This window comes from Chamaea fasciata, unplaced genomic scaffold (genome assembly GCF_029207755.1).
Source record: "Chamaea fasciata isolate MVZ Bird 193981 ecotype frontalis unplaced genomic scaffold, bChaFas1.0.hap1 SCAF_8, whole genome shotgun sequence".
Classification (NCBI taxonomy): domain Eukaryota; kingdom Metazoa; phylum Chordata; class Aves; order Passeriformes; family Sylviidae; genus Chamaea; species Chamaea fasciata.
The window spans coordinates 33,318,346-33,344,773 of record NW_027094093.1 but is presented as its reverse complement, the minus strand read 5'-3'; the positions used below and the strand labels follow the sequence as shown (position 1 = coordinate 33,344,773).

Sequence of the window (26,428 nt, the reverse complement as noted above, 5' to 3'; positions counted from 1 at the left end):
GGATTGAAAACAGCAGATTTTCCCCTAAAATGAGGGGAGTCAATCCCAGCATTTTCATTTTTGGATGGGTTTGTCCACCAGCAACTGGAGCTCACAGAAGGAGACACTGCAGTGTTGAGAGTAAGGAGGTGTTTGAGCTTCCCTGCCGTGCCCATCATAAATTCAGAGATAATTAAAGCTTTTTAAGGTGATTGCAGGTTGCAGCTAAGTGATTTAAAACCAGGATCTATTTGTCTGTCGTGCCTTTTTCTTCCCGGTTCCTGTTGTTGTGAGCACAGCAGAATTAGAATAGGATAAGCCCTCTCCACAAATTCCTGCTTTCCATAAATTGCCCGTCGGATCAAAAGCAGAAGCTCCATGCAAGAGCACAGAAATCTCCAGCCTTTGATTTGGAACAGATGAGGCACCCTATGTTCCTCTAAGATTAAAAAAACCCTGTTGGCATCGCACACAAGAAAGAGAAGCAAAGGGACGACGGGAAATCATTCAAAACAAAGGAGATGGAAATTCAAAAATAGTATGAGCAGCTCAGATGACAGATTGAGAAGCGGAGGAACTGCAATTAAAAGGACAATTTCATGGCCAAAGACGATGCTCCAGACACGATTTAGCAAACGGAGACTCTCTGGACTAGTAGTGAGCTCAACACAATATACGCAGTCTTCTGATGGGAAGGAAAATTGAGGCAAACTACCAGTTACAATTTTGTAATGTAGTTAGAGGTAGTTACCTCTTATCCATTATTTCATAGGCACATTTCCAATTTAAAGGAAGAAAAACAAGGGTGAACCAAATCTGGGAGAAAATCACCAGCTCAGCTCGAAAATGCAGATCACTCGTTTCTCAAGCTTATTGAATGGGTGATCAAGGAAAAAGGGCACACCATCAAAATAAAGCAGTTTATCACAAAAGCCAGCCATGAAAACAAAAAAAAAAAAAAAGAAAAAGAAAAAAAAGAGTTCGTTTTTCCTGGAGAAAAGATTTGGTAAAGAAAGGAATAAAATTCAGGAAAGCCTGCAATTTGTATTCTTAAGCTTGATGACCATGAGCTAACACATAATTAAATAGCAGTAAGGAGGGGTAAATTAGTCAGTGGTGATCTGTGTGCCCACTACAGCTGACCCAAACTGCTGACACCAGGCTTGTTCAGCTCTGGTGGGTCAGGGCAGAGGTCTCTCCCTCCAGCCCAGGCTTCAGGTCCTGACAGAAGAAACTGTAGACCCCAGGCAGGTAAATAGAGCATTTCCAAAAAGAAATAGCTGGAATGCTTCTGTCTTGACTCTTCCTGGACCCTGGGATATTCTCCTTGGAGTAACTACACCAGTGGGGAAAAAAATATCCATTTCCAGTTGGGAAAGTATGCTTAAAGGGTTAATGTATTTGCAGATAATAGGCTTAGGACAGTTAGAGTCTAAACTTCTAGGAAACACAGATGAACGGACAAAATTGGGTTTTTGTTTAGGTTCCCCCCTTGCCCTCCAAGTTGCAAATGCAGAATCACTAAGTCAGTGTAAGAGCAGGGCCTCAAAACCAGAACCCTTCAGAGCAGTTTATTTCGACACCAGACTCAAGTGAACTGCACAGTCACTTGACAACTTGATATACTCACAATAATAGGTCACACTGACCAAGTGAAATAAACCCTATTCAAGTCTCAGTTCACAAGGTTTCAGTCAGGGAAAATGAAAATCACTGCAACAAGAAGGCAAAGGCCCAGAATTTGTTCTCTAGAAAAGCTACAAACTGACCTATTCTGTTCTACACATTTTTATTATCTTACACCATGTACTCAGGGCATTATCAAATCTGGGACAAATTTACTCATACTCTTGAGGCACAATTCATATCCCCACATCTCTCTTTCTACATTTTGCAGTTCTTCAAAAGGACCCATCAAAGAACTGAGGTCTAAGTCTAAAGCTTCTCACTTCTGTCCTGGTTCAAGGGAAAGGAAGGAAAAGCACTGTCCTGCAGAAGGAAGAGCAGGAAACAAAGAGAAGTCAGAAGACCTGAAAGGCATAAAAGAGGAACATGCTTATCCCCACCTCATAAAGCAAGAACAATGCCCAGATATCACAGTGGCTGGCATTCAGTATATAAGACAATGGATTAATTAGCCATAATCATGGTCAGCCAGCAAATGCTAAAAGGTCACCTGATACTAATTGTGAGCAAGATAAACTGAGCTGCTTAAAAAACACACTGTCATGAATAATTTCTTAGGGCTTAGCAATTCTGCATGCTTCTCTAAATTGCTCTTCTCCATTATGGTTGAGAAGCATTCTGCTAATTATTAATTGGATAATGATTTGTTTCTATCACTAATTCAATAAGGTGTTCAGAAATGCATTTTGAAAGTTCCCAGCTCTAGAGACCATAAATATCAGACTTGCCTTCATGTAACCTTGGAAGGCAGGTCCCAGGCGATGGAAGTGGAGCCTATGGAGCTTCTGCCCATTTTTAGTCATCCTATGCTCAAAGCCACTGACCACCCCTCTGCCTCTGACGTGGGCTTTGTGCCAGGGCAGTGCCACAATCATTTTTGCTCACATAAAAAGCCCAAGACAAGAAAGTGAACAATATTCCCCTGGAGCCACCACTCCCTACTACCTCCCTAAGAGAAGCCAGACCATTAAAAATGCCACATAAATATCATTGACAGAAAACAGCCTTCAAGGTTATTTTAGAAAAGCCCACGCATAGACAACCTCCCCTTTTTAACAGTGATAAAAACCCTGAGTTTCTCAAAAGAGCAAGTCATGCCACAGGCAAACCCACCTTCCAAAAGCCAGCAGCTCCCTTTTTGCAGAAGAAAAGGTAATGTGGGGGAAAGGTGTACTACTCCTCCTTCATGGGCAACAGAGGCATAATCAATTGGTACAAAAGCACATTGTTGAAACACAAACCACGGAAAGCTGCTTTATGAACCCGTGCAGCCAGCTGGAACAGCCATCAACAGCTGCAAGAGGAATTCACTCCAGGAGTGCATCACTTCATTAGGGTGGAGGTTTTTTCCTTTTATTACACGCAGCTCAGGCTGCTGATCCCATCCTGAAGACCCTCCAGAGAGCTGATTTCTCTGCTCCTTTATACTCTCAGGAATATTCCTGGTGCCCACTGCATGGCTTAATCTCCTCCTGAGACATCATTTCTCCCCCTCCCATCACACAGCTCATCAGCAGTCTTCCATCCTGCTCTGTGGTGTCCCAAGACTTTTGGCTGTAAGTCAGAGAGCAGCAGTGGTTTGTGGGCAGCCCAGCTAGAGATTCTGCTCCTAAAATAAAACCTTATGTCTGTGATAAGTGATAGGACAAGGGGGAATGGCTTCAAACGCACAGAGGGCAGGGTTAGATCTGATACCAGGAAGAAATTCTTAACTGTGAGGGTGGTGAAGCTCTAGCACAAGTTTCCCACAGAAGCTGTGGCTGCCCTATCCCTGGAAGTATTCAAGGAACTGTTGGATGGGGCTTGGAGCTGAAATAAGATGATATTTAAGGCCACTTCCAACTTAAACCATTCAATGAACTGCATATCATGGAAATTGGGAAAAAACACCCAAATGGAATGACACATCCTGCTCTCCCTGATTTTAATTCTGCCCTCTTTCTCCTACAGGCTACTTGGTTATAGAAGAAATATAAGTGGGCAGCATCCCAGGAAGCAGGGACATGAAAATAGAATCTGTGAATTTATGAAAATATGTTTTGTGAATTTGAGCTTAACACTGGCACATATTTGAAAGGAGGAGACCATTGGCTGCTGATGCCATGGGTGCCTGATATGAGGGACAGCAGGTGATATCACAGGCATGTTGTAATTAAATATAATTATCTCTAGAAAATTGCAAATTCCTTCATTGAAAACAACCATGCAAACCTCTAAACACAGTGAAAGGGAATAAAAATTTCTAAACAAGAAAAAGCAGAAGTAGGAGATATCTTCAAACAAAATGCTGATAGAAATAAATATACCTCCTCCGAAGCTTATACTTTTATGGGATTTTCAGGGAAATAAAAGAAATGCCTCTGGTGCTCTGGCAGTGTAGCCAACTTCAGCCTTCTTGTGCTTCATTTCCATTGCATAAATGCCAGCAGACCCTTACACCGAGGAAGACCTCAGTATTAAAGAGCAATAAGAAGATATTCGAAGAACTGTGTCCAACACCCACGGCAAACCTGTGAGAGCTATTGCAGCAAGCACACACCTCGGATAAGCCCGGATAAGCCCCACAGTGAGCCACAGAGGGCTATTCACAGGTGTTGTGGGCTGTTTCACTCCTCCTTACCTGAACTGCTACAGCGAGATGGCTCCACCAGTCTGCCGGTCTTGTCGTAGCAGGCGATGGCTCGCAGCCGCACGCCCGGGCCACACTCCCTGGCCACTCCCTGGGATGGCATTCCCAGCTGCAGCTGGGATGGACCCCCTCTGATAATGCAGTCAGACCAATTTCCATGGGGCTGGGAGGTGAACACTTCACAGGGGCACGGCTCTGTTTCAACTTGAGGATAAACTTCTGTGTTCTGGCATTTGTCTCGCTTTCTGCTTCGCCCTGTTCCAAGCACAGAAATCTGCGCGTTAGCTCAACATCTGCTGCTCTTGATAACAACACGTCGTATTATTTATACTTGCATGAATTCAACACATTAGAACCAAGACAATCTGAATGTTAATATTCAGGGATGTTTCTGAAGCGTCTGTTAGCTGCTGCCAGTGCTCTGGCGTGCAAGGACAACGTACTTATCTCCAGGGGCAACCAGAGAACTTGGAAATACTCTTCTGATGGGTAGATCAAGGAGTAAAATACAGAGTCTTACTCTAGGAATGGTCTGCCCAGAAACTTTGTAATTTCATGTAATATCATTTTCCTCTAATTATCTGATGAAAATAAATTGATTGTTTTATCTTTATTTGTTCACAATCAATGGTTGCCAGGACAACTTCCGGAGGGCCCTACATTAGCTACAACTTCCTTGAGATTTCTTTACAAATTAGTTGAAGATGAGCTGTGCACACAAACCGTGCTTTGAAGGAAACAGAAAAAGATAATCCTCAGTAAATTATTAGCGCTGGAAAGCATTTCAATGGTCGTGTTTGCTTTCATGTTTTCCTTTGCTCTGTTCCTTCAACAGGTTTTAAAAGAAGGCCCTTTCAGTAGTTTTAGGAAGCAGTAGCAGCATCCAAACAAACCCGCAGTACATCTCTCTGCAACTGCACTCTCTGTGCCCTGCTCCTGCAGGACTTCAAGGCATGAGAAGGGGTCCCTAGTACAAGAAGAAATAATGCAAAAAAGAGAGTTCAAGCTCCCTGCATCCCTACAACTGCTCAAGGGAACAAATGTCAGTACACAGCCTCTAAAGATAAAAATCAATGCTCTTCTTGGCACAGATCAGCCAGCGTGCCATGGAACAGTCTTGATGCTGGCTGAGCTCAGGAATGTCTTCGCATTTGGCATCTGCACAGGAGAATTCATCTTCAGCAACAAACTGCATCTGTATCCCACCCTCAAAACATTCCTTTGGGGATCTTGGATGCACTAAAAACACTTCTGCAGAAGGTTTTTAAAGCTTTGATCCCAGAAGAAATGTTTTCTCTTCATTGCACACAAATAAGATACTAAAACCAAAAGATATGTTATATAACTCAACAACCCCCCTTTCCAGTCTGGAATCAAGAGCCATTTCACCGCACACAAGCTGGGTCTCATCAATGCCTATTTCCATACAAATATGTTCCTCCAAAGGAAGGGCCCCTGACTGTAGACCCTTAATATCACCATCCTTCAAGCCCCAGCTCTTTCAAAACTGTATTGCCAGAGTTCTGGGGAATGTAGAATTTGCCAGCATAAAGGGATTTAAAAAAAATCAATTTTTGCCTGCATCTTTATAGTTTGGCAGATAAATCTATGTTTATATTTTATGTACATATTTATGAGGAAATGCAGATACAACTAACTCCCCATACTTCAAGGAAATTCTTTTAAAAGACTCTGACTAGATTGGGAGTTCTCTAATGGAATTTCCAGCCTTTTCTGTTTGAGAAGCCATGAGGAGCCACAAACTCTGTCTGTTCAGTTGTGTGTTCTGCACTGTATTAGTCAACACAGGAGTTTGGGATTTGCCCATGTTTTGCCATCATGACATGAAGCACAACAGACTGAGGTAAGGATGTTAATAATCTCACACTTATGTGACTTAGTTTTTCCAACTTGCCCTGCCATCTGTTTTGTTGGAATCTTCCTTCTAAATGAAGTTGCTATGAAAGCCCTATTTTAAGGGGAAAAGTGACATTGATCCCATACTCTTCACAAAGAAATATTTTTAGAATTAGTGGTAGTGGTATTTTTATCATCTTCGCAGACTGCTTTAAAAATTGCTGCTAAAAATACAATCTCCAAAATTTTTTGAGGACATAAACCCATCAGTTAAATAGTGTTTTCTTTTAAAATTACAGTTCTGAATACTAACAAACATTATATATATTAAATATTATCAGGTAATACATTCTATACATAAAAATTATAGGAAACATTAAAAATACCGAAAGGGCTTTGTATCCACAATACAGTGAATTTACTGACTGTATTAATTAACAGGAGACTCACCAAAAAACTGTATTTTCATGGTAATGACTTTGAATTTTGATACGTTCTGTAATAAGTCTTTCACTTAAGTAATGACTAATTTTATATGTAGAGTCGATGATGAATTACAAAGTAAAATGAATTATACTATTAAAAATTGAGTGGAGGGCAAGCAAATACTTAGCAAACAATTAGAAGATTTCCACTAAATGACATTATTAATGAACTCTCATAATGAAGCCAAAGCATTCATTTGAGGATAGACACACGCAGTTGATGATCAAGAGGTACAATTCATGCACACTTACAGAGAGGTGAAATGCAAATGGATAAAGGACTCTTAACATCAAAAAATACTTTTGAAAATGGCATTTTCCTTAAATCTTTGGATGAGTTCCTGGGGATGAGATTTTTTTCAAGACTTTTGTCTACCTCTATTTTTCAAGAAGTTTTTATGCAAATACAAGTTGGCGACTGTCTCACTGACTTTCCCTTTTGAGAGGGGCCAAACCAAACCCAGAGTCTGATTTGGTTGTTCCTTGCTGCTCTCTGGGGTGTTGTCACATCCCCACCTGGGACACTCACTGCATGTTCACCACTTGCTTTTCAAGACACCTTCACTGGGCATGGGCTGAGACCACAAGCTCCACCCTGGCAGGAAAAATGGAACCCAGCAAGGCTGGATGGGGAGACACTGGTAGTGGTAGGTCACAAATACAGTGCAGGTGAGGAGACAAAGCAGCAAAACCTGGGCATTACAAACCATTTTTGGTCCACTTACTTGAAACAGATCTCCATCTGATACAGAACAGAGTAAGAATGGGGATAGGTAGGGCTGTACTGTTTTGTAACTTGCACAACATTCATAAAGAAAAATCAGATTTAAAACTACCTGTAAGTAATTATTCGTTATTTTTTACATACTTTTTGTAAGATCAGGCACCTTTTATTTTGCTGGGGATCAAGCATTTCTCCTACTTTAAACACACAGGCATGGTATAGAGAACACTTTTGAATACACTCATTGCCAGAAACTACAGAGCATTGTATAATACTGGGGTTTTATGTGAAAAAGGAATCTTTATCCTTTAATGAGCCACACTGATGAACAGCAGCTTGAAACCAGTATAAATGTATGCTGTAATTGTTAGTTAGTAAAACACACAGAATATTGCAGCAGTTACAAATGGAGTAAGAAGACATCCATGCAGCCAAGGACAAGTGAGTCTAGAAGGAAGGAGCAGTGGGGGCCACCACATTTTGCTGCTCTTCAGATCCCAGCTTTTATCTCAGCAGATATTCTTACAGCAACTTTAGCACTCCAGTCCACAGTCAAAATCTTTGAAGTTTCACCTCTATTGAAGGAGCAAACTCAAGCCAGGTACATATTAGCTCTCAAACACAACACAGGAACATGAAAAAACCTGTGTTGAGAAGAACAATGACAGCAAATTTCTTATAAACCCTGTAAGAACAGTGTAATTCGTTTTTATTTGATTTAAGTATGCATGTGGGGGAAGACAACTCCCAGCAAAACATGCAGTTCCAAACTATTCAAGTTAAGGACTTTTAAAGCTTTTCAGTTTGGTCAGCATTCAAATAACATAATAACAAACCTCGACAGCAAGCATGGAAAACTTGGTTTGAACCGGTGAGTTTAATGAATACATGTAAAAGATCAAACAAAGCTGTTCTAATGGTACTGGGTTTCCTTTTTTCATGGTATTAATTTGCCCTGTTGAACTGGGGCATACTGCTGAGCACAAAACTCCCAGTTTTAAACTTCCTCCAGAAAATCACACTGATTTGTACTCTTGTACATGTATTTTCTGCACGATCCCCAGATTAGGTCAGATAAACCTGCACAAAGCCTGGTTGGTTTATGTCCAAAACCTTTCCACCAGCGAGTTTTTCTGCACTGCTCTTGTCCTGGAATGTGTATAAGGCTAGCAATGATCAGTGCTAGATCAAAAACCAATTAAAGATGGTAACTGGACTTTCCCACCACTCCAACACTCCAGAGGCGTTATTCCCAATCAGACAAATATTGTCAAAGATTATACCTGTGAGTGACCGCCTCCTGCTCCTGGTTGTGTCACAGTCAGAGGAGCAGGCTGTGAATTTAGACCAGGGGGTGAAAGTGCAGTCATCCTTGCAGGGAATGAGGCACTCCTGGACGAGGGCTGGCATCGCTCCTGCCCACCGCACGCAGTCACCGACGGCGGCAGAGCCACCCTGCTCCGACAGGCACGTCACAGCTGCAAGCAATGGCACAGAAATCTTTATGTTCTCATATATACACATAGTATTGCACTCTGGGCAGTCAGTCCTGGTGTTTTATGCAAGATTCACCCCCCTGGATTAACAGAATAAAGCTGATTTGGTTTTAGGGCATTGCTCATTTGTCACTCAGTGATGTGCTGGAAGCTTCACAAAACCGTAAAGACACGTTCTTATTTGACCAGTGTGTTATCTAATGATTATCTAAACTCAGTATTCTCAAGGAGGCAGTTATTTTAAAGCTTGTGGGGACACTTTAGCCAACGATACATTGTATAACCAAGCAAAAAAACAGGTAACACTGTGGCCACGTGCCAGAAAACATATTTCGTCCAGGCCAGGATTCACAAGGCGTGATGCACTTGCTACTCATGGAATTGAAACTGCTTTAAAGAGGTAAAAAACGCTCCTAAAAACTATAAAAGAAAGCTTCCTTCTCCAAAACTGTCATTTTTTCCAAATTTCAGATGAAGGGAATGACTGAGTAGATGCTACAGCTAAACGCTTCTTGCAGTGAGGTGTAAGCACCAGGTCTGGCTCCTCTGTCTTGAGCTCCCTAAATATTGTGATACCTCTAACACTCTTCCACTTTGTCTGTTGTCCTTTTTCAGAACTAATAATTAATTTTTCACAGTGGATATTGGTACTGTATAGCCATGACAGAGAACAAAAGTATTTAATGTATGAATCTGAGTCACAGGAAGCCTAGGATAAAACCTGCTAAATTCAGTGAATTAATAGTAAGTAATTATAATAAATAAAAATAGCCTGCACATCATGGAGTCTTTCATTTCATTAATAATAATTAATTCTCACAAAACCTCCAAGATTAGAGGCTATTTATATCCTCCAGTGTAGGTTAAACAAAGCAAAGGTAGGTCATGACTTGATTAAGGTAATAAACTCAGGGAGAGAGTAATGAACTGAATTTGGCCGTGAGAATTTAGTCATGTTGAGCTCTCTGATTCTAGGCAAGTCCACACATTGTATCATAAAGCTACTAGGGATGAAATTATCTAATCCAGATTTTATTATTTAACTTTAACAACCTGTGATATTATTTTATGACAATTGCTAAATAATTCAGATGTTTGAGGCTGCATATATTTGCCTTGTTGCCAGCATTTAATGTAAGAGTGCATGAAAAGAAAAGTAAAAAGAACTCTGTTTTCTTACAGTTAAAAGATTTACTGGGGTGTAACTCTGCAATGAATACACATGATTTTTGGGGTTTTAACTACACGACTGTATGGGAGAAAGGAATGGCTTGGCAATCACCTGGAAATAAAAAAAACACCTTATTAAAATGTAATTAGATTCTGTGGGAAAAAAAATCAGCATTTTGAAGAGCATGCAAAAGGCAAGCAATTGTTAAAAGTCTCTTTAGACTCAAGTGACAGCAAATCAGCATATTAATAACCACCTCTAAATTGCTGATCCTTGCCTTTCACTTCCAATCCTGTGACCCTTTCCAGCTCCCAGCTCCCACCATCAGAGTGGGAGCCCTCCCCATCCTCAATCACAGGACAGAGGGCACTGCTCTGCGAGGGGACACGGTGTAATTGCCCTCCTCACCAAGGTTAAACAAGTGACACACTCTGGTGCCCAAGGTCTGTGCAGCCTCACTGCCTTCAGCAAGGACACCCCAGGTTTGGCAACACAGCTGTGACCACGCCAGCTGTGGCCAAGGGGATGCAGAGCATCTCCTCAGCATGGCCTGGCAGGGACACGAACGTGGTCCTGCACTGCCAGCCCCACGCAGCAGCAAGCGTGACTGCAGGGCAAACCACCCGGCTGCAATGTTCACTGGGAGCTGGCAGAAAGGCACAGCTCATTCCTGACATTTATTAATGATGTCACTACGAGTGATGGAAGTCTAGGTATCGATGTTAAACCAGACACCCCACTGCTGTGATCAGTTATTACCCAACCGCCCGATCTGCTGCACAAATGTCACAATTTTAAGCATTCAAATAACTCATCGAGTTCACTGAGCCTATTTGGATGCTAGAATAGATGGGCAGATAGACAGATATATCAGGACGTATGAAATCAGGGCAAATATTTGACAGAGATTGTGGAGCTTAAAGAAATGACTGACAATGGAAACACGAGAGAGGAAAGTTAAATTAAAATAACAACTAATATAGTGGATTAGGTACATATAAGCACGGAGACAAGAAGGGGTTGAAAATAATATTTAATGGATACTCTGGTAAGAGACCTAACACCTAAAGGAGGGGAAGAAGAGGATCTCCTGTGATTCTTGTTCATGCTTAAAACCTGGCTTGAGGTGAGCTGCATGAACTGCTAAAATAAATGAAAATATAAAGCAAAAGCCCATTAGGGCATTCTGACAGACTGGGAAGGGGCAGGCAGAAAGCAGCAGAGATGATGGACCCAACTCCAATGGCTCCATCAGGAACCAATCTCCTCATTTCTGCTTCCTGCAAACTTCCCAGTTTACTCAGCTTTAACTTCTAAGAGAAAAATATTTTCATATACAAGCACTTCTGGAAAGAGAATGAGAGAAATTTGTTTTCGGTGAACCTTCAGGAAAGTAAAATTATTTATCCTCAGTGGTTTCAAACTACTGATTGGTTTGGCTCGTATGTGGTTTACGCTGCATAAAAAATATTTCCCCTTAATCCTCAGTTCTGTCACAATGGTTTTAAATAAACTCATACCACAAAGCTATTTCTGCTATGTCAACATCTCTTTTGTTTTTTCAAGTGGGATACCCTCAGAGAGCAAATGCAGTCCATTTGCAGTCCTATGCACTGAGAAAAAAAATCAGAGTAAAAATCCCTCCTAGGCATAATGTGTGATTTCCACCATCCCTGCAGCATTTAAAATGGACAAAAACATATGAATAAACCAGCTAATAATAGGACACTGCCAGATAAAGGCTTTCAAATTATAATATTGATTCCCATGAAGAGAGGAAATGCAGGATTTCCTTCTGAACTACCACTATTCTTTTTTATTACATCCAGTCAACCCCACCAAACTGGAATTAAACACTTGGGGCCAAACTGTGGGATGACATTTTAATGCAGTTCCACTGATATAAAAAGAACTGCTGTCACAAAAAAAAATAAAAACCAAACCACTTTCTCTTGTAATGATAAACATGAGGTCACGAATTAAACGGAAAGGTAGCCAGGTATAAGAGGCTTATAAAAGAAACCTTTTTTTTCAGGGAAAGGCTGGAATTGTTTAGCAGACTGTGTGGATGCACCTGCGAAGCGATTAATATGAGCAATGAAAATAGCTGCAGATGCAACTGCTTTGGTTCAAGGCTTAAGTCAAGTGTTAAATGTAGAGCTTGGGGAGCAAATTTCCCTTTCCGCAGCCACAGGGCCCCTCCAAGAGACTGAGCGAGGACTGCTAAGGGGATATTCAGTGTGACAGTCTCTGTCTTCTGGCTTTGCATTCCCACCCACAGGAGCGTGTCTGTGTGCCAGCATCTCAGCATATGGCACACACAAGCATATGGGAGCTACATTCTGTAACTACATTTCTCCTAAATTGAAAGTAAATAACAGACACTTCTCCTATAAACTTTTAGATGGTGAAATCAAATGTTTGTACACTGTCAGACTGCAGAGGCACTAAAGGCATCCTTGGATGATGCAACATCGTCACCAGAGAAGTGTGTCAGCATCAAACTGAGGGAACTCAGGTGCTCCCAGGTGCTCATGCCTGACTTAAAGAGCATTGGAGACGATCCCAACAAAAGGAATTGTATTGAGAATGAAATATTATAGGCACAGCATTGCCTCCAATAAGGAAGCATAACATAAATTTAATTCCTCTTAAGTAAAAATCCAATTACAGACAGCCTCTGTAATCACATTCATTTACCAAAGTTACAATCAATTCTCCTTTAAAAATGGATTCCAACAGATAGCTAAAGACAGAGCATCAACTACGAACCAGTAAAATTATATTGTACCACGGCACTTTCAATTTGAGAAAAGTAAATTAGTGTTTTCAAAACTCTGGAATTAAATGCCATTGGAACATCTGAAAACAATGACTGATAATTCCAGGAAGGTACACTCAGGCCAAACACTAAAACTAAAGCTATGCAATAGTGCAAATCAAATGACTGGAATTAGTACAGGAACAATAGGATGAGCTATGAGGCTAGACAACAGCTTTAATGGCAAGAGGTGTAGGCAAAATAAGGTCATAATCTTCCCTGTCTTCAAATTCTAAGAACGGTTGAAAAATCAAAGGCAGCACGTAAAGTCAAAGAAATTATTTTAATATAGCTGTTTACCCTCTTGTTCAGAAAAATACTCACTTCTGCTGCATAGTTATTCTTGGTATCCCTCAATGTAATGAGATAACACATCATTTCTTACACATATTACTACTCGTAAGTGAAAATAATGAAAAAGAAGTTTAAGGTAAGTGAAAAAGAAGTTAAGGGATAATATATTAGAAAATTAAAGAATAAAATATCTATAAGAGTCTACACTTGCTCACTCTAAGTACAGTCCCACGACTCATGATGACCTCATTTATTTTCTATACTGATGCTTCTTCATACTTACAACAAGTTTCTTCAGAATCCCAGGTGGAACATTTACACTATTATTGGTATGTTAATGCAACCCCTCATTATAGCAGGCCAGAAGCAGACATAATAGAAGACATAAGATAAAGCTCTGCTGAGACTCAGGTTGAAATTTAAAGTCCTGATTCTATAAGGACATAAATATACAGTTAACTCCATCCCTGTGGCAGCCCCCTTGGATGCAACAGCACTCCCTGCCATGAACTGTGTCCAAAAGTCTGCACTTACAGAAACACACCATAAGATAACCATTAAAAGTCTGAGGGAAAAAAAACCCAAATTATGCCAGGAAGGACATCACAGACACAAATCTCGTACAAATAACTGAGGAAGAGCTGGGACAACTAGTTTTTCAGCAGGAAAACTGTCTCTGAGGTCACCAGTTCCCCATTTTTGTAATTATTAATGATATTGACAGCAGTGCTAAAGGGCTGACAAATGCCACGGAGCAAACAGCGCACTGAATAAACACAGATCCCAACCAACAGGCTCTATAAACAAACAAGGGGAGCCCGGGATGAGCTTGGCATGCAATAAAGATGGCAAATACCAACTGAAAAGATAAAGGAAAGCAACTGAAATGATTTGCATGAAAAGGGGTCAGGGAAGAAATGGGCAGAAAAGTTGGGTGCAGAGCATTAGCAAGGAGAAGAGATTGTAATGGGAAAGGGGAGAAGTTTGAGATGGAATTGGAAGGGAGGGAAAAACAGCATGCAAAACTGTGAACACCTTTCTCAAGCTAAAGGTCCATGCTGTAGCTGCTCTTTAGGCTGGTTTCTCTCTGCAGCCCTTCCACAGTAAGATGGGCATGGGGTTAATGTAGGCACAGAAGCCTCAGAAGGAGTCCCAGCTGCAGTTGAGGGCCAGCAAGGTGGGAGGGCACCTCCAGAACCATTTAACGCCTCCAACTGGAGTCACCTCTGTTCCATCTAAAAGAACTCCTCAGAGTGCAATTTTCCTTCGATACTCATGGATGAGGTGATAAATTATTTGGTTTGGAATACAGGATCTGAATTGCTGTAAGAGCTGAGCTGCACATGTCAATTTTGCCAAGCCGTGTGATTTGAGGTTTTATTTTTCCTCATCTGGGAACCAAAACTGCCCACTGTTTGAGGAGGAGCAGGAGAGAAGTACATTGCTGTAAAGCCCATTCCTCCTCCCACCCACACACTGAATGCAGAACACAGGACTGATATATTAATGTTGAGCACTATTTTCAAACAACATTTTCTTATTCTACGTGGTTCGCACTGCCTGGCCAGGAAGGCAAAATAATATGAGCCTTTAATGTTTCAAATTTACTTTGTCCAGAGAATAACTGCAATCTGAGTGCTTCTATATTATGCAATCAGTCTAAAGAATCTTTCACAATTTTTTCCTTTTCCCCCTAGCATTATTATAGGTTTTGAATTGCTTTTACTTTCATTTTCTATTAAAAAGAAAATCAATGGAAGTGAATTAGATGATTAATCATAAAAATTATGCCCCTTTCAGAAAACATAAAATACAAAAACATGTTAATTTTTTTCCTCCTTCTGTGGCCCACAATTACCAAAATTACTTGAGTTCAATTTCTTTGTAGTGCCTATCATCAAGTTATATTTAAGATGAATTATTTATTGCACAACTTGAAAATACGACTAAGCCATCCTGCTATAAATACACGCATTGAGATGACACTAATCACAGAGAATCAAACATGCCAAATAACACTAGAGAGAGAGAAAATGGAAAACAAACACAACATTACAGTATTTCTAGTAACTCCAGTAGGAAAATGACTTCGCTGATTAAGCAAGCACTGACTTCCTCTGCAGTGAAGCAGAGATACTAAATCCAGAACAAAACACTAACACACCCACATATTCACAAGATCCCCAACATGAGATTTAAAATACGATGGTTCAAGGCAAACACCGCAAGACTTGAGTCCACCTTTCCTCCTCAGCTCCCCATTCTCCAGCTCTTCCCATTTTGGTATTCAAAACTCACATTGCTCTTGCCCCCTCGCTCAGGGACCAGCACCTAAAGCTACTGGGACACACACAGGCCCTTCAACAGCTTTTCAACTTACCCTAATCTATATTCTCCTCATGGAAACCGCTCTCAAAGTTTTCTGAAATACCAATGGGTTTTGTATATATGGTCCTGCATAAAACTTTTCACTCTAACTATCACTTTTCTACCATAAAAAACAGATAAGAATACTAAATGCTTTGAGGTCTGAAGTCTGGCTACTCATCTCCAGTCTAAAACTGATAATGCAACTGAAATTACTTTGACTGAAGCTAATAAAAACACATACTCAAATAATTCATGTTATCTAAATTAAGTATCTTTCAGCAATCATACAATATTGTCCACCTCGTGAGAGAAAAATAAAGATACTGGACTTGAGATTCAAGGGTCAGCACAGTCTAAGTACAGTAAAGACACTGTACTTAGATTAAATGTAAGAGAGGCAGAAAGAGATTGTGAAAAATTTCCCTCCCACAGCCTGGAAAAATGAAATGTTTGAGGGTTTTCAGGAGATTTACCCAGTGGGAAAACTAAGTACGCAGACTGGAATCCCAGTAAGAGCAAAGTCACACTCTGATGTGTGGGAGTTCCATACATACATACATAATATATAAATTATCCATCCAGAATAGCTTTCCCTACTTTTTCCCAAACATTCCTACTGTGCAGGGGAAAAGTGTTTTTTGGATACCCTATGTCAGGGCACCCATTCTTTGGCAGGGAAAAAAAAAAATATAAGACAAAACAAAACTAAAAAAGACACCCAAATCCCCCAGAAGAGACTAACAGTCCAAGAAGGCTGTATTTCTAAACTGGGCATACAAAAGACCCTGATTTCCATAAGTATTAGGAGCGGTATTTCCCCTGGCTCATGCTAAATGAACTTTTTTGTGTGTGAATGAAGCAGATCTAATAGCTTTGCTTCTTAAAAATAATAAAAATAATTCCATCCATCTTCCCTTAGGTTTGCTGCTCAGACCATTCTCACTGCCAGTACATTCCTTTTCACTACTCTTTTGAAGCTAACAGATCTAAAGGGACTATTTGTTGTTTCCTTCTAGTCTCTTAAAAACAAGGCAGAAGATCAGAGAAGATGCAAAAGGAGATATCTTACAGGACATTGTGATTTTCATGCAGTGATCTTCTCTTCCTTTCTCACAGGCATAAGAAAAGAGAAACATTTCTTATTTGGCTGCTGCTACTCAAATTTGCACTAAATTGCTATAACTGCGGGGGGAGGTTATCAAGCAGATTGTGTTCTTGCTGAAACAATGGGAAAACTCACAATTATTTCAACAGGAAAACAACGGATCCTATTATATTTTCTATTTAATGATTCTTCTACAAATAAAGCATTTGTTTGCAAGCATTTGTTTCTAAAGAAATTACAAATCCAAACAGTGACTAATCACAATAGGATCATTCATGAACAGCAGATACAACATTTGGACACAGAACGTTCTCTATCATGATTCCTTTATCATTGGTTCAGATTGTATAATTGATGGTTTACTTAACTGAAAAGAGCAATCAAATACAATAAAAAAAAATTAACACAACAGAACATAAATTGCATCAGACCCAGAAATAGTTTCCATCCTGCTGAAGGAATATTGGTATTGGTAATCTTCATTCCAGGCAACCACAGGCTGGGACACTGCACTATGCTGCATTTTCTTTTATTACAGTCTTTCCAGTACAAATCATTTTAATCTCGGCTATAATAAATCACCAGTTAGACTCTCAGCTTATACCCTCTTTTCACCTGTGAAGTTTTGTTCATCTTTGTTGGAGCTCAGAGCAGTTTCTCCCATAAAATTGCTCTCTGTGTGAATCTCTCTTGATGCTGAAGGTTTCTGCCAACTGTCGTTACGAGATCAGAGGTTCAAATTGAGGAGCACTTAAAGCAGGGGAAGGTCATCTCTGGAAATTAAGTTGGAATAAAATCTTCTAGAAGTGGAGGCGGCTATTCACACTGTGCCACTGCAACAACAGCAGACTCACGTTTACCTCACATGCCCATTTGAGAGCGGCTGAGCCACAGGGAATTATCATCAGCTCCCACCTCGTGTAAGAGCAGAATTATCCCTCACAGCCCTGCCCACACACAGCAGCAGGGGCTGTGCCGCCCTGTGAGAGGCAGGACCCAGCCAGGCAGGGAGGGCATCCCTGTGGAGCACATCAGCCACCCACACCTGGAGCTGCCTCAGTGACACGAAGCCCAGAGGAACATCTGACCCTTCCCTGCAGAGGGAACAAAGTCTATCTCCAATCATGCCCAGCACTACCACAACTCTTAAAACCAAGGGAACTTAACCAAGAGCGACTTCCAAAATTTCCCAAAGTGGCAATTATTTCTTCTATTTTAGAATAAGTTATTTAGGAAATAAAACTCAATGCAAAACTACCTCAATACTTTGAAAATCCATCAAGATTCACATCACACTTCCTTTTCAGAAGCGAGAACTGATATTTGGAATTTTAAGTGTGTATTTCAAAGAAACAGTAAACAGCAGCTTTTTAATTCATCAGAAGCCCAGAGGAAAGGGAACTTTCCATACAAATATGCTGTACTTGGGAGACCAACTCTTGCTGTTGCTATAATGAAAGTATAAATACAGCATAGCAGGAATTCATAGCAATTTGTTTCTATGAGCAAGTTTGACATGGCACAGGCAAATAAATTCAGATTGTACAGCTACACAGAAGTGAGACGTTCTCTGAGCTACTGCACTGGCATTTTGCCTTTCCTCCATCATTCATTGCATCAGACCTTTGTCTCAATTTCTCTCTAAACCTTTGTCTTGCCCTGTCTGAAGGCCCACGCTCCAGGGTTATATCTTATCAGTTAATTAACTTTTAGAATGGAAATGCAGTAAAAATGACTATATAAACTTTTGCTCGTATATATCAAAGCCAATGTCAACCAGTGTGGTTCCTGTGTACCTAATCCAGGAGACTTATAATAAAATCTCATCTTCCATTTACAGCCTGAGGCAATAGTAGGTCTTGCAGAGAGAAATGTGAAGTGATGAGGTTTAGTAGAGCAATAACGTTGCTCAACAGTTTAAATATTGGTCTAGCTACTGAACTTTATGCCAGGAGGTTCTGGCATTACATTATTAAATGCCAATATTTCATCCACGGTATTCACTTACTTGGAATAATGCATAATTCATTTCAGAAAAAAAAAAAAAAAACAAACTTGCAATTTAAGATATGTTTTTCTTCCCCACCATCCCCCCAAAAAATCTTGTTGAATGTAACACTACTTTTCAACAGATCAAGGCAGCACTAATGGCGAAGTCTGGAGATGGTGTGTGTGTATAATATGAGTTCTTCACTGTGAATTAATGAACAATGTGGCAAAAACATCCTAGAAGCAATGAAAAACATTGCCTTCATTCAGGCCTATAAGGTCAGTGCCAACAAGGAAAAAAAAAGAGACATTGATTAAGCTGGGAAGTTTGAATTAACAAATAAGGAAGAGGAAGATCCTCGGAGGCAACTTTGATTTTTATTTCGCTGACTCTTCACCTCACATCAGCAGATCTCACTGATGTGTCCCCCCCCCAAAAAATAAACAAAAAACAAAAAACAAAACAAGAAAAAAAAAAAACACGGGGTAAGAAGGAATTGAACAAGAGCCAGTGTTTGAAAATAATTTTGCCCACAGTTCAAAATTTCAGTGAAAAACCCAGCAGTGGGAAGGATGAAACACAGAAAAAGAACAAAGAATCTGAATGGGAACTGTAGCCTGACAGGCTGGGAGCATCAACAGCCCCCTGCTCATCTCCAAGCACACCTCTTCCACCCTGAAAGGATCACATCCTCAAGCTCCTGACTCCTGTCATTCCAAAAAAGTTGTGTGATCTGGCATCAAGATATATATACAGATATAGATAGATAGATAGATAGATACACACACATTACAATTTACTGCCATTCTTGATTTTTTAAACTTATTTTTAAGGCATTTTTAAATGAGTTAATTAAGATGCTTTCTGAAGAAAGTTGCACCAAGACCAGTTTTTAAAAGTCAAGCAAACTTCTTATCATTCTGTTTCAATATAATGCAAGAGAACACGCTGCAGATTACCATATCAGTACTTTTGATTTACTCACCTTTTCAATATGAAGACAGGCAATTCCCATATATAACTTTATTCCAAAGCTGTGACCTTGACTTCTACCAAAAGTTCAGTTGTGTGGGTATTGGTTTTCAGGCAAGATGAAGGAAGAAAGGAATTCTCACAGATAAGATAATAAACTGTCAGCTACAGTTTATGAAATACAACTGTTTCAAATGGGTGATCTGATTTAATATATGTTGACTGTCAATTCAAAAATTATGTCCCAGTCATTACGTAGCACTGTGACTACAGAGCTTGAATTACTTGTTTGACTCATAAAGCATTAGATGTGTGAACCAAAGACATCCTCACAGCCTTCCATGTAAATTAAATTAAATACCACATATTGAAGGTGTATGGTTAACATATACAAATTTGGACTTTGTGTAATGGTAAAGAAAAGGGATTGAAAAGTACTATTGGTAGTTACATCAAGATGAACAAAAAATTTTTTTTCTAGTTGTTCAAAATAATAAAGGAATGCAAAAAAATGGCCATTTTAACTATTAACCCACTGTCCTAGGTACTTGTACTACTGTAAAAATACAGTGAAGTTTAAAAAACCCATCCCCAAACCACATTATCTCCTGGGAGTGATGAGAATTGTGTACTTATAAAAACTCTATACACAGGATGTATTTTCTTTCTCTTTCTCTACTCAACTTAGCAAACGCAGCTTTTTCTAATAAAAGGAAAAAAAGATGAGCTATCAACACTGATGTGTCTATCAATAAATGAGAAGTCTTGATGAAACTCCCATGTTTTCCAACACAGTAAATACACAAAACCCCCTGAGATTCATATGGTGCTTTGAATAGATTCTTGTATCCTACACTGTCCAGTGTAACAGCTTGTTCCACAATGTTATATAAAATTATTCTAAAAAACATAAGTGTTCACTGGAAGTAAGGACACAGGTTACATCTAAGTTAAAAGATGTAAGATTGATAGTTCTCTCATAGCAAAAGGATGAGCAAAGATTGTGAATAAGTGAAGAAATATTTAATTCTCTAATGCTTCAAATGCTTATCTACCTTTCTATTGTATATGTTTAAAATGCAGTTTAATTCACTTTCCATTACAGCCACAGTGTGAGTTTTCAGCAACAACCTCAAACAAACACATTATATAGAATCACCTCCCAAAACCAAATTATTCTTTATCAACCTAAAATCTGCTACACCTACGAAAACACAGAATAAACAGCAAACAACAGTCACCAGTATTAACTCTTCTCAGAGTAACTCACATGAGGAAATAAAAAAGTGGGAGCTGATTTTTGTCAGGTTGCCAAATGCACCCACACTGTGAAATACAGAGGCAGCGCCAGGTGAGACACCTAAATCCCTCTCCCAAATTGTGATGATGGCTCCTCCATCATCTTGGCATCACAGTTCATCTTAGATAACTAAGGTGTCACAAAATGAATATATTTGCCTAAAAACAGACTGAAAATGCTTACACAGTTATCACATTAACATATATTTTGGGGTGAAACCCTTTTGTAGCCAATCTTTCAGAGGTGAATTCATGTGACTGGAAGAGTAACATAAGGAGGTACAGCACTTCTGTAATGGCATGTAAACGATGGTAAATGCATCTTATTTTTAAATTTTACATCTTTTCCATCTTTGAAACAGTTTACAGAGAATGACAGGTAAAATTTGGTCTGCCAGGGTGGAGACAGAGTAAATTCCACTCAGCATAGAGCATAAGCCATGAGCAGGAACCAATGGGGAACAGCTGGGATGGGCAGGTAAACAAATACATTTATATAAACGTATTTGCATTAAAACTAAGTAAGGCACGCTGGAAAGCTGGGCTGGCAGGGAAAACTGAAGGAAGGTGCAGCTCAGAAAAAAAAAGAGAAAAGCCAAAGAGAAAGCTCTCCTATGAGAGAGGAATGAGCACAACCACAATGGGAATAATCTGGAGTATGTGAGATCAGCTGAGCTCAGTCAAAAGCTATTCACTGCCCTTGGAACTACAACAACAACAAAAAAGGTGAAAATTAGGTCAGGTTCCTGTGGATTAGCAGAAGGCTGCAGCACAAGCATGCAAAATCAGAATTAGCAACAGGCATTAAAGGTAACAAAGGATCCTCCTGCAAATTTCCGGGCAAAAACCAAACACCCTCCACTCTGCCAACCAACCCCACAAGACCTAGCCCAGGCTCTCCACAGCCCAGGACAGCTGCACTGCTGGGAGTGGATTTCCTTACAGGGAAAGGGCTATCAGGGATAAACCAGCTACTTCAAAAGTGTCTGTTCTAATGAATCCTGGGTCTAGCAAACTTAGAGAAACCGATCTTGATGTGGCAGAGGTGAACATCAGCCTAGTGATTTGCACAAAACCACTGGAACAATAATCATCCAACAGGGGGCAGCTGTACCAAAAGAAGGGAAAAAAATATACATACCAACTTTCTTTCTGTATTAGGTTGAAGGACACAGTGAAACAAAAAGAACAATGGCCTTATTTTAAAAATAGTTTGTTTCCTTGAGGACAAAAATCCTAAAAATGCTCAGCACCGTGAATCCTAAATGACTTCCTTAGTAATTAAATTATGTTGCATCAAAAAGCACATGCCTCCAGCAGTTTGATTCGGATGTGCACACTCTAACCACGAGTAACTGGGTAAGTGAAGATTGGGTGGAGCTGACATAAAAACACATAGAAGGCTTAGCACTAAAGAAAACCTCTGAAATGGAATAGAGCCTTTTGCTTTATGATAATCTCTGACTATTCACCACTGTTTTATTACTGACTTTTGTTATTGTATCTGAATACAATTTGATTTTATGAGATCTTAAATATTACCTTTATAAACATTTCATGGGATGTTGACTCTCTATCTGCAAATTGCTTATTTGCCACTTGTATCTGTTCATTGATGCCACTGCAATAGCTTATTTTTGCATTAGCTTCTTTGTTGAGTCTAGTTTATCTTCTGAGAAAACCCTGAGATGAAATTTTTAATAAGAAACCTTAAAAAAAAAAAAGAAGATAAAACTCTAACTGGTGAAAAGACATTTTCCTTCATAGTGTTCTGTTTGCAGCACAATTCAATCAGGGTGTTTATGCCAGTTAACTGAGATTTCAAGAAAGTACTTTGTTTATCATTTAATCAGTATGATTTGAGCAACGTTGAAAGATTTTTAAATAGTAAGCTAAATTCTGTTCACTCCTCCTGCAACTTTACCCAAGTTTCAGACTTCTGCTCAATAAAGCCTCTCCACACATCATTTCTTTTGCTTCTGCCATTCTGACTGTGCAAACTCAACACCAATAAAAACCTGTGGCTGAATTCCATTTGTGGAACACATTAACTCATTTGCAAGTAATGGAAGATGACGAAGACTGCACTGGGAGAAAATACAACAGGATCATTGGGCTCCCCTCATCAAACTATTTGACAGCTGTACTCGTGTATCCATCACTTATTCCACTGCAAGCCTGAACATTTACATTCCACAAAGCATATAATCAAATTTTATTCAAATACAGCCCAAGAACTAAGTGTATTTAACTTCTGGAAACACATTAGGTGATTATTTCATTGATAGTAAAAATGTAATACTTGCAAAACCACAGAACCGACTGCAAGCTGCTAATATGTGTCATTATTATTAAGTCTGCCCCTTGGAAACACCAGCAATTAGGGTCAAATGAAACTCCATAATCCTTCTAAATCTCTTTCATGGTTGCCTCCAGTATTTACAGTTACCTGTGAAATTCATCTAATAAGGAAAAACAGGCGTCTTTGAAAGGCTTCAGATAAGACCATTTGAGCAGACACATTTTGCCCTGTTTCTCATCAAAGCATTTAAAATTACAAAGTTTATGCTTTTATATCAGATTTGCAGAGTATTAACATTTAAATGAGCTTTAAAAAGGGGCAAGGTATATAATCTAAACCCAAAAATTACTAAAAAGCAGCCATCTTCCTATAAACGCTACAATTAATCACTGTGATGAACAGAGAGGAAACAATCCATCTCACCATTCCATAGGGCTGATGTAGCTCTTCCTTTCACACATCACACAAGTTAATTATTATCAGCAGTTGTGCTTAGGTTACAGGAAAATTTATACTCCATGAAACCAGGCACTGAAGGTATCTATTTATCTTAAAGCACAAATTTGTCCCTGTTTGTCTGGAGGTTTGCTCACATGTAACTACATCAGCAACGTGGCTCACACAAAACCCATCCCATCTCACAGGACTGAGCTCTGCACTGCTTTTTGTGTGCTCCACTAAGTAAACATTTCAAGAAGGTACTGAAAAAGCACCTACTGGTCAAGGCAACTCATCACAAACAGGGCAGCTCTGATGTTGTCCCACAAATTCTCCACGGTGCCCTGAACAGGGAATGTCTGTGAACACATCCCACGTTCTGGGGGTTAGAATGCAACAGAAGAGACAATCCCCCAAACGCCCTCAAGAGCTCATGTCTGCAGTAGCTACTCACTTCTGTAGGCCCATTTATGCTTGATTTTCTCAAAAGCTGTTAAGTGCCTATTATGAAGATTCCCTCCGGGAGCACAAGGAATAAATAAACAGCAGCAAAGGCCCGTGGTCAGCGAGGGCAGTGGCTGTGGAAGGCCACATGTCCCAATTGCCCCGGCACGTCCCGCATCCCCCGACGCTGTGCTGATCTTCTTCACCCTGAATTAAACACAGGCTCTAGGAGATGGCCTTGGACAAGCCTATTACATTTTAATGGGTTGGAATGACCCCCTCACACTGCATAGCTCGAGTTCAGGCACTTCCTCTGCCTACACAAAGACCGGGATAAAAACTAAGATACAGAAAGTTCATATCTAAAAGACAGTAGGAAAGAGAGAACTCGGAGAAATTTCAATCAGCTTGGGGCACATCAAAGAAAACAAATATATGATTGCAGGGCTGAAACTTCAGTGCACTGTCAAAAAGAAACAATAGTACTGACCTGAATTGATCAGAAAAGCAGTGAAAAGTAACATTTGCTACAAGGCTTCACATCCAAGATCCACATTTAACACTACAAAATACCCTTCTTCAGGAGAAGTCTATCAAATACCAGAATACATTATTCAAAACTTTCCTTATTTCACAAAGCCAATATCAGCAATCCTTTAATAAATGATGCAAGCACCTGGCAAAACCAGCAGCTGCCTGGAAAAAAATTGACTTTAGAAAAATCTTTGTTAGAAGGTGACATATTTTTCATTACTATCTATTGCCATCAAGGTATAGAGATGGCTTTTTCTTGTGTAGTAATTTTATTCCAGGGGAATTCCAATTTTTTGGATGAAGCTTCACTTGATTTATTATAAATAAAGAGGACGGAATTTTCTCCTGAGTCTTTCCAGAAGCAAATTGATGACGATCAGGGAAGTGGAGAAGGGTTGTTTCCAAGAGGAAAAATGTTTCGAAGTATTACTACTGCAATCATCAGACTCGGTTTAGAAAGTGCTAAACACACCACTCAGAATTTTTAATACTTCTGAACATATTTAGAAACAGTGCAAGCACAAAAGAGCACCACTGGACACCCAAAGCAAATGTAATATTGACCAGTTCACAGGCACCTGCTGTATTCTCACAAGTGCAAGCATTTCATAAAGCGTCCCTGTCACTTCCAGTTACTCTTCTGTCACTTTGGTGCACCTGTTTGAAAGAGAGATGCTGGGAATTTTGAAAGACAGTTTGATTCAAGGTTATTAATTTATTCTGAAATTGAAAACTCGTGTCTAAAACATCTACTGCAGACATAAAGCAATTGGAGTAACATTAATATACAAATTCCCAGTCAACAAACATGACATCAGGACTCCTTTTATTCCTTTGTGGCATGACACTTCTTAAAAAAATCTTGTGCTTGAAGATTTATGGTAAGCCATATTGATGAGTTCCGCTATTTAGGATGCTAATATCTATGGTAAGTATTTAGTTCTTAATTACTGAAAGAAACTTTACTCAATAATCTCCATTAAGAAGTGCTTTCTAAGTAATGCAGAAAAAGAAAATGCAAACTGAAACTTTCATCACGTTCCTCTGAAGGAAACTCCCCAGACAGGTCAAACCTCGGGAGTCTGACAATGAACAATATATGCTTAAATCAAACTCTGCATTCCTTTCAACATCTCAGTTTTCCTTTCACCAGCAGTTGGGTTTGTTTGTTGATTTGTTTTTCTGTTTGTTGGTTTGGGTTTTTGTTTAGGGGGTTTTTTTTTGGGGGGGGAGGTTGTTTGCTTGTTTGGGTTTGTTGTTTTGGTTTTTTTTTCCCCAGGAGGTAAGATGTGGAAGAACAAACAATTGACAGAGCCCTTGAATGTTTCATTGATTTGAGCAGGATCAGCATTTCAACCCAGTGCTGTCCATTTCTCAAATTAAACTCCTTTGGTTCTACCATACTGTAAGAATAAACAACTGGTCTTCATCCTTCCAACTAATGGCCCTGGAATGTCTCACAAGCTGATAATCCACTTGACTGTGACCATTAAGGACAAGAAAGAGGTTACTTGGGTAAAGACTGTGAGAGTAACATCTCTGGTGTTTTCCTGGTAACTAAGGGTATAAAAGCTTTTTAATAAACTGGCTTATTTTTGGTCATGCTTCAAGCTTTCCTATTTAAAATGTCTGTTTAAAGAAAGGTTCTCCTTAAGGCCATTTTCAAGAAAACCTGGATCTTATCCTGCTCGGCTCAGATGAATATTTAACAATTTCCCTACGAACTACAGTGGCTTTGGCGTGAATTGTCTTTGGAGTTATAAACAGCACAACTGTGACACACAGGAAATTAAAATTTTATAGAAGCAAAAGTAGATCTAAATCAGTACTGA

General features: G+C 39.7%; 1 protein-coding gene across 1 annotated transcript in view; it reads right to left on the bottom strand.

The window, feature by feature from the left end:
* Positions 1-26,428, bottom strand: part of THSD7B (thrombospondin type 1 domain containing 7B) — a 241,849-nt gene that overhangs the window by 86,746 nt on the left and 128,675 nt on the right. The window contains exons 12-13 of the mRNA XM_066190387.1: positions 8,644-8,838; positions 4,286-4,549 (exon numbers count right to left, since the gene is read on the bottom strand). Of these exons, the coding sequence (XP_066046484.1) occupies positions 4,286-4,549; positions 8,644-8,838 (459 nt within the window). The remainder of the gene's footprint in view (positions 1-4,285; positions 4,550-8,643; positions 8,839-26,428) is intronic.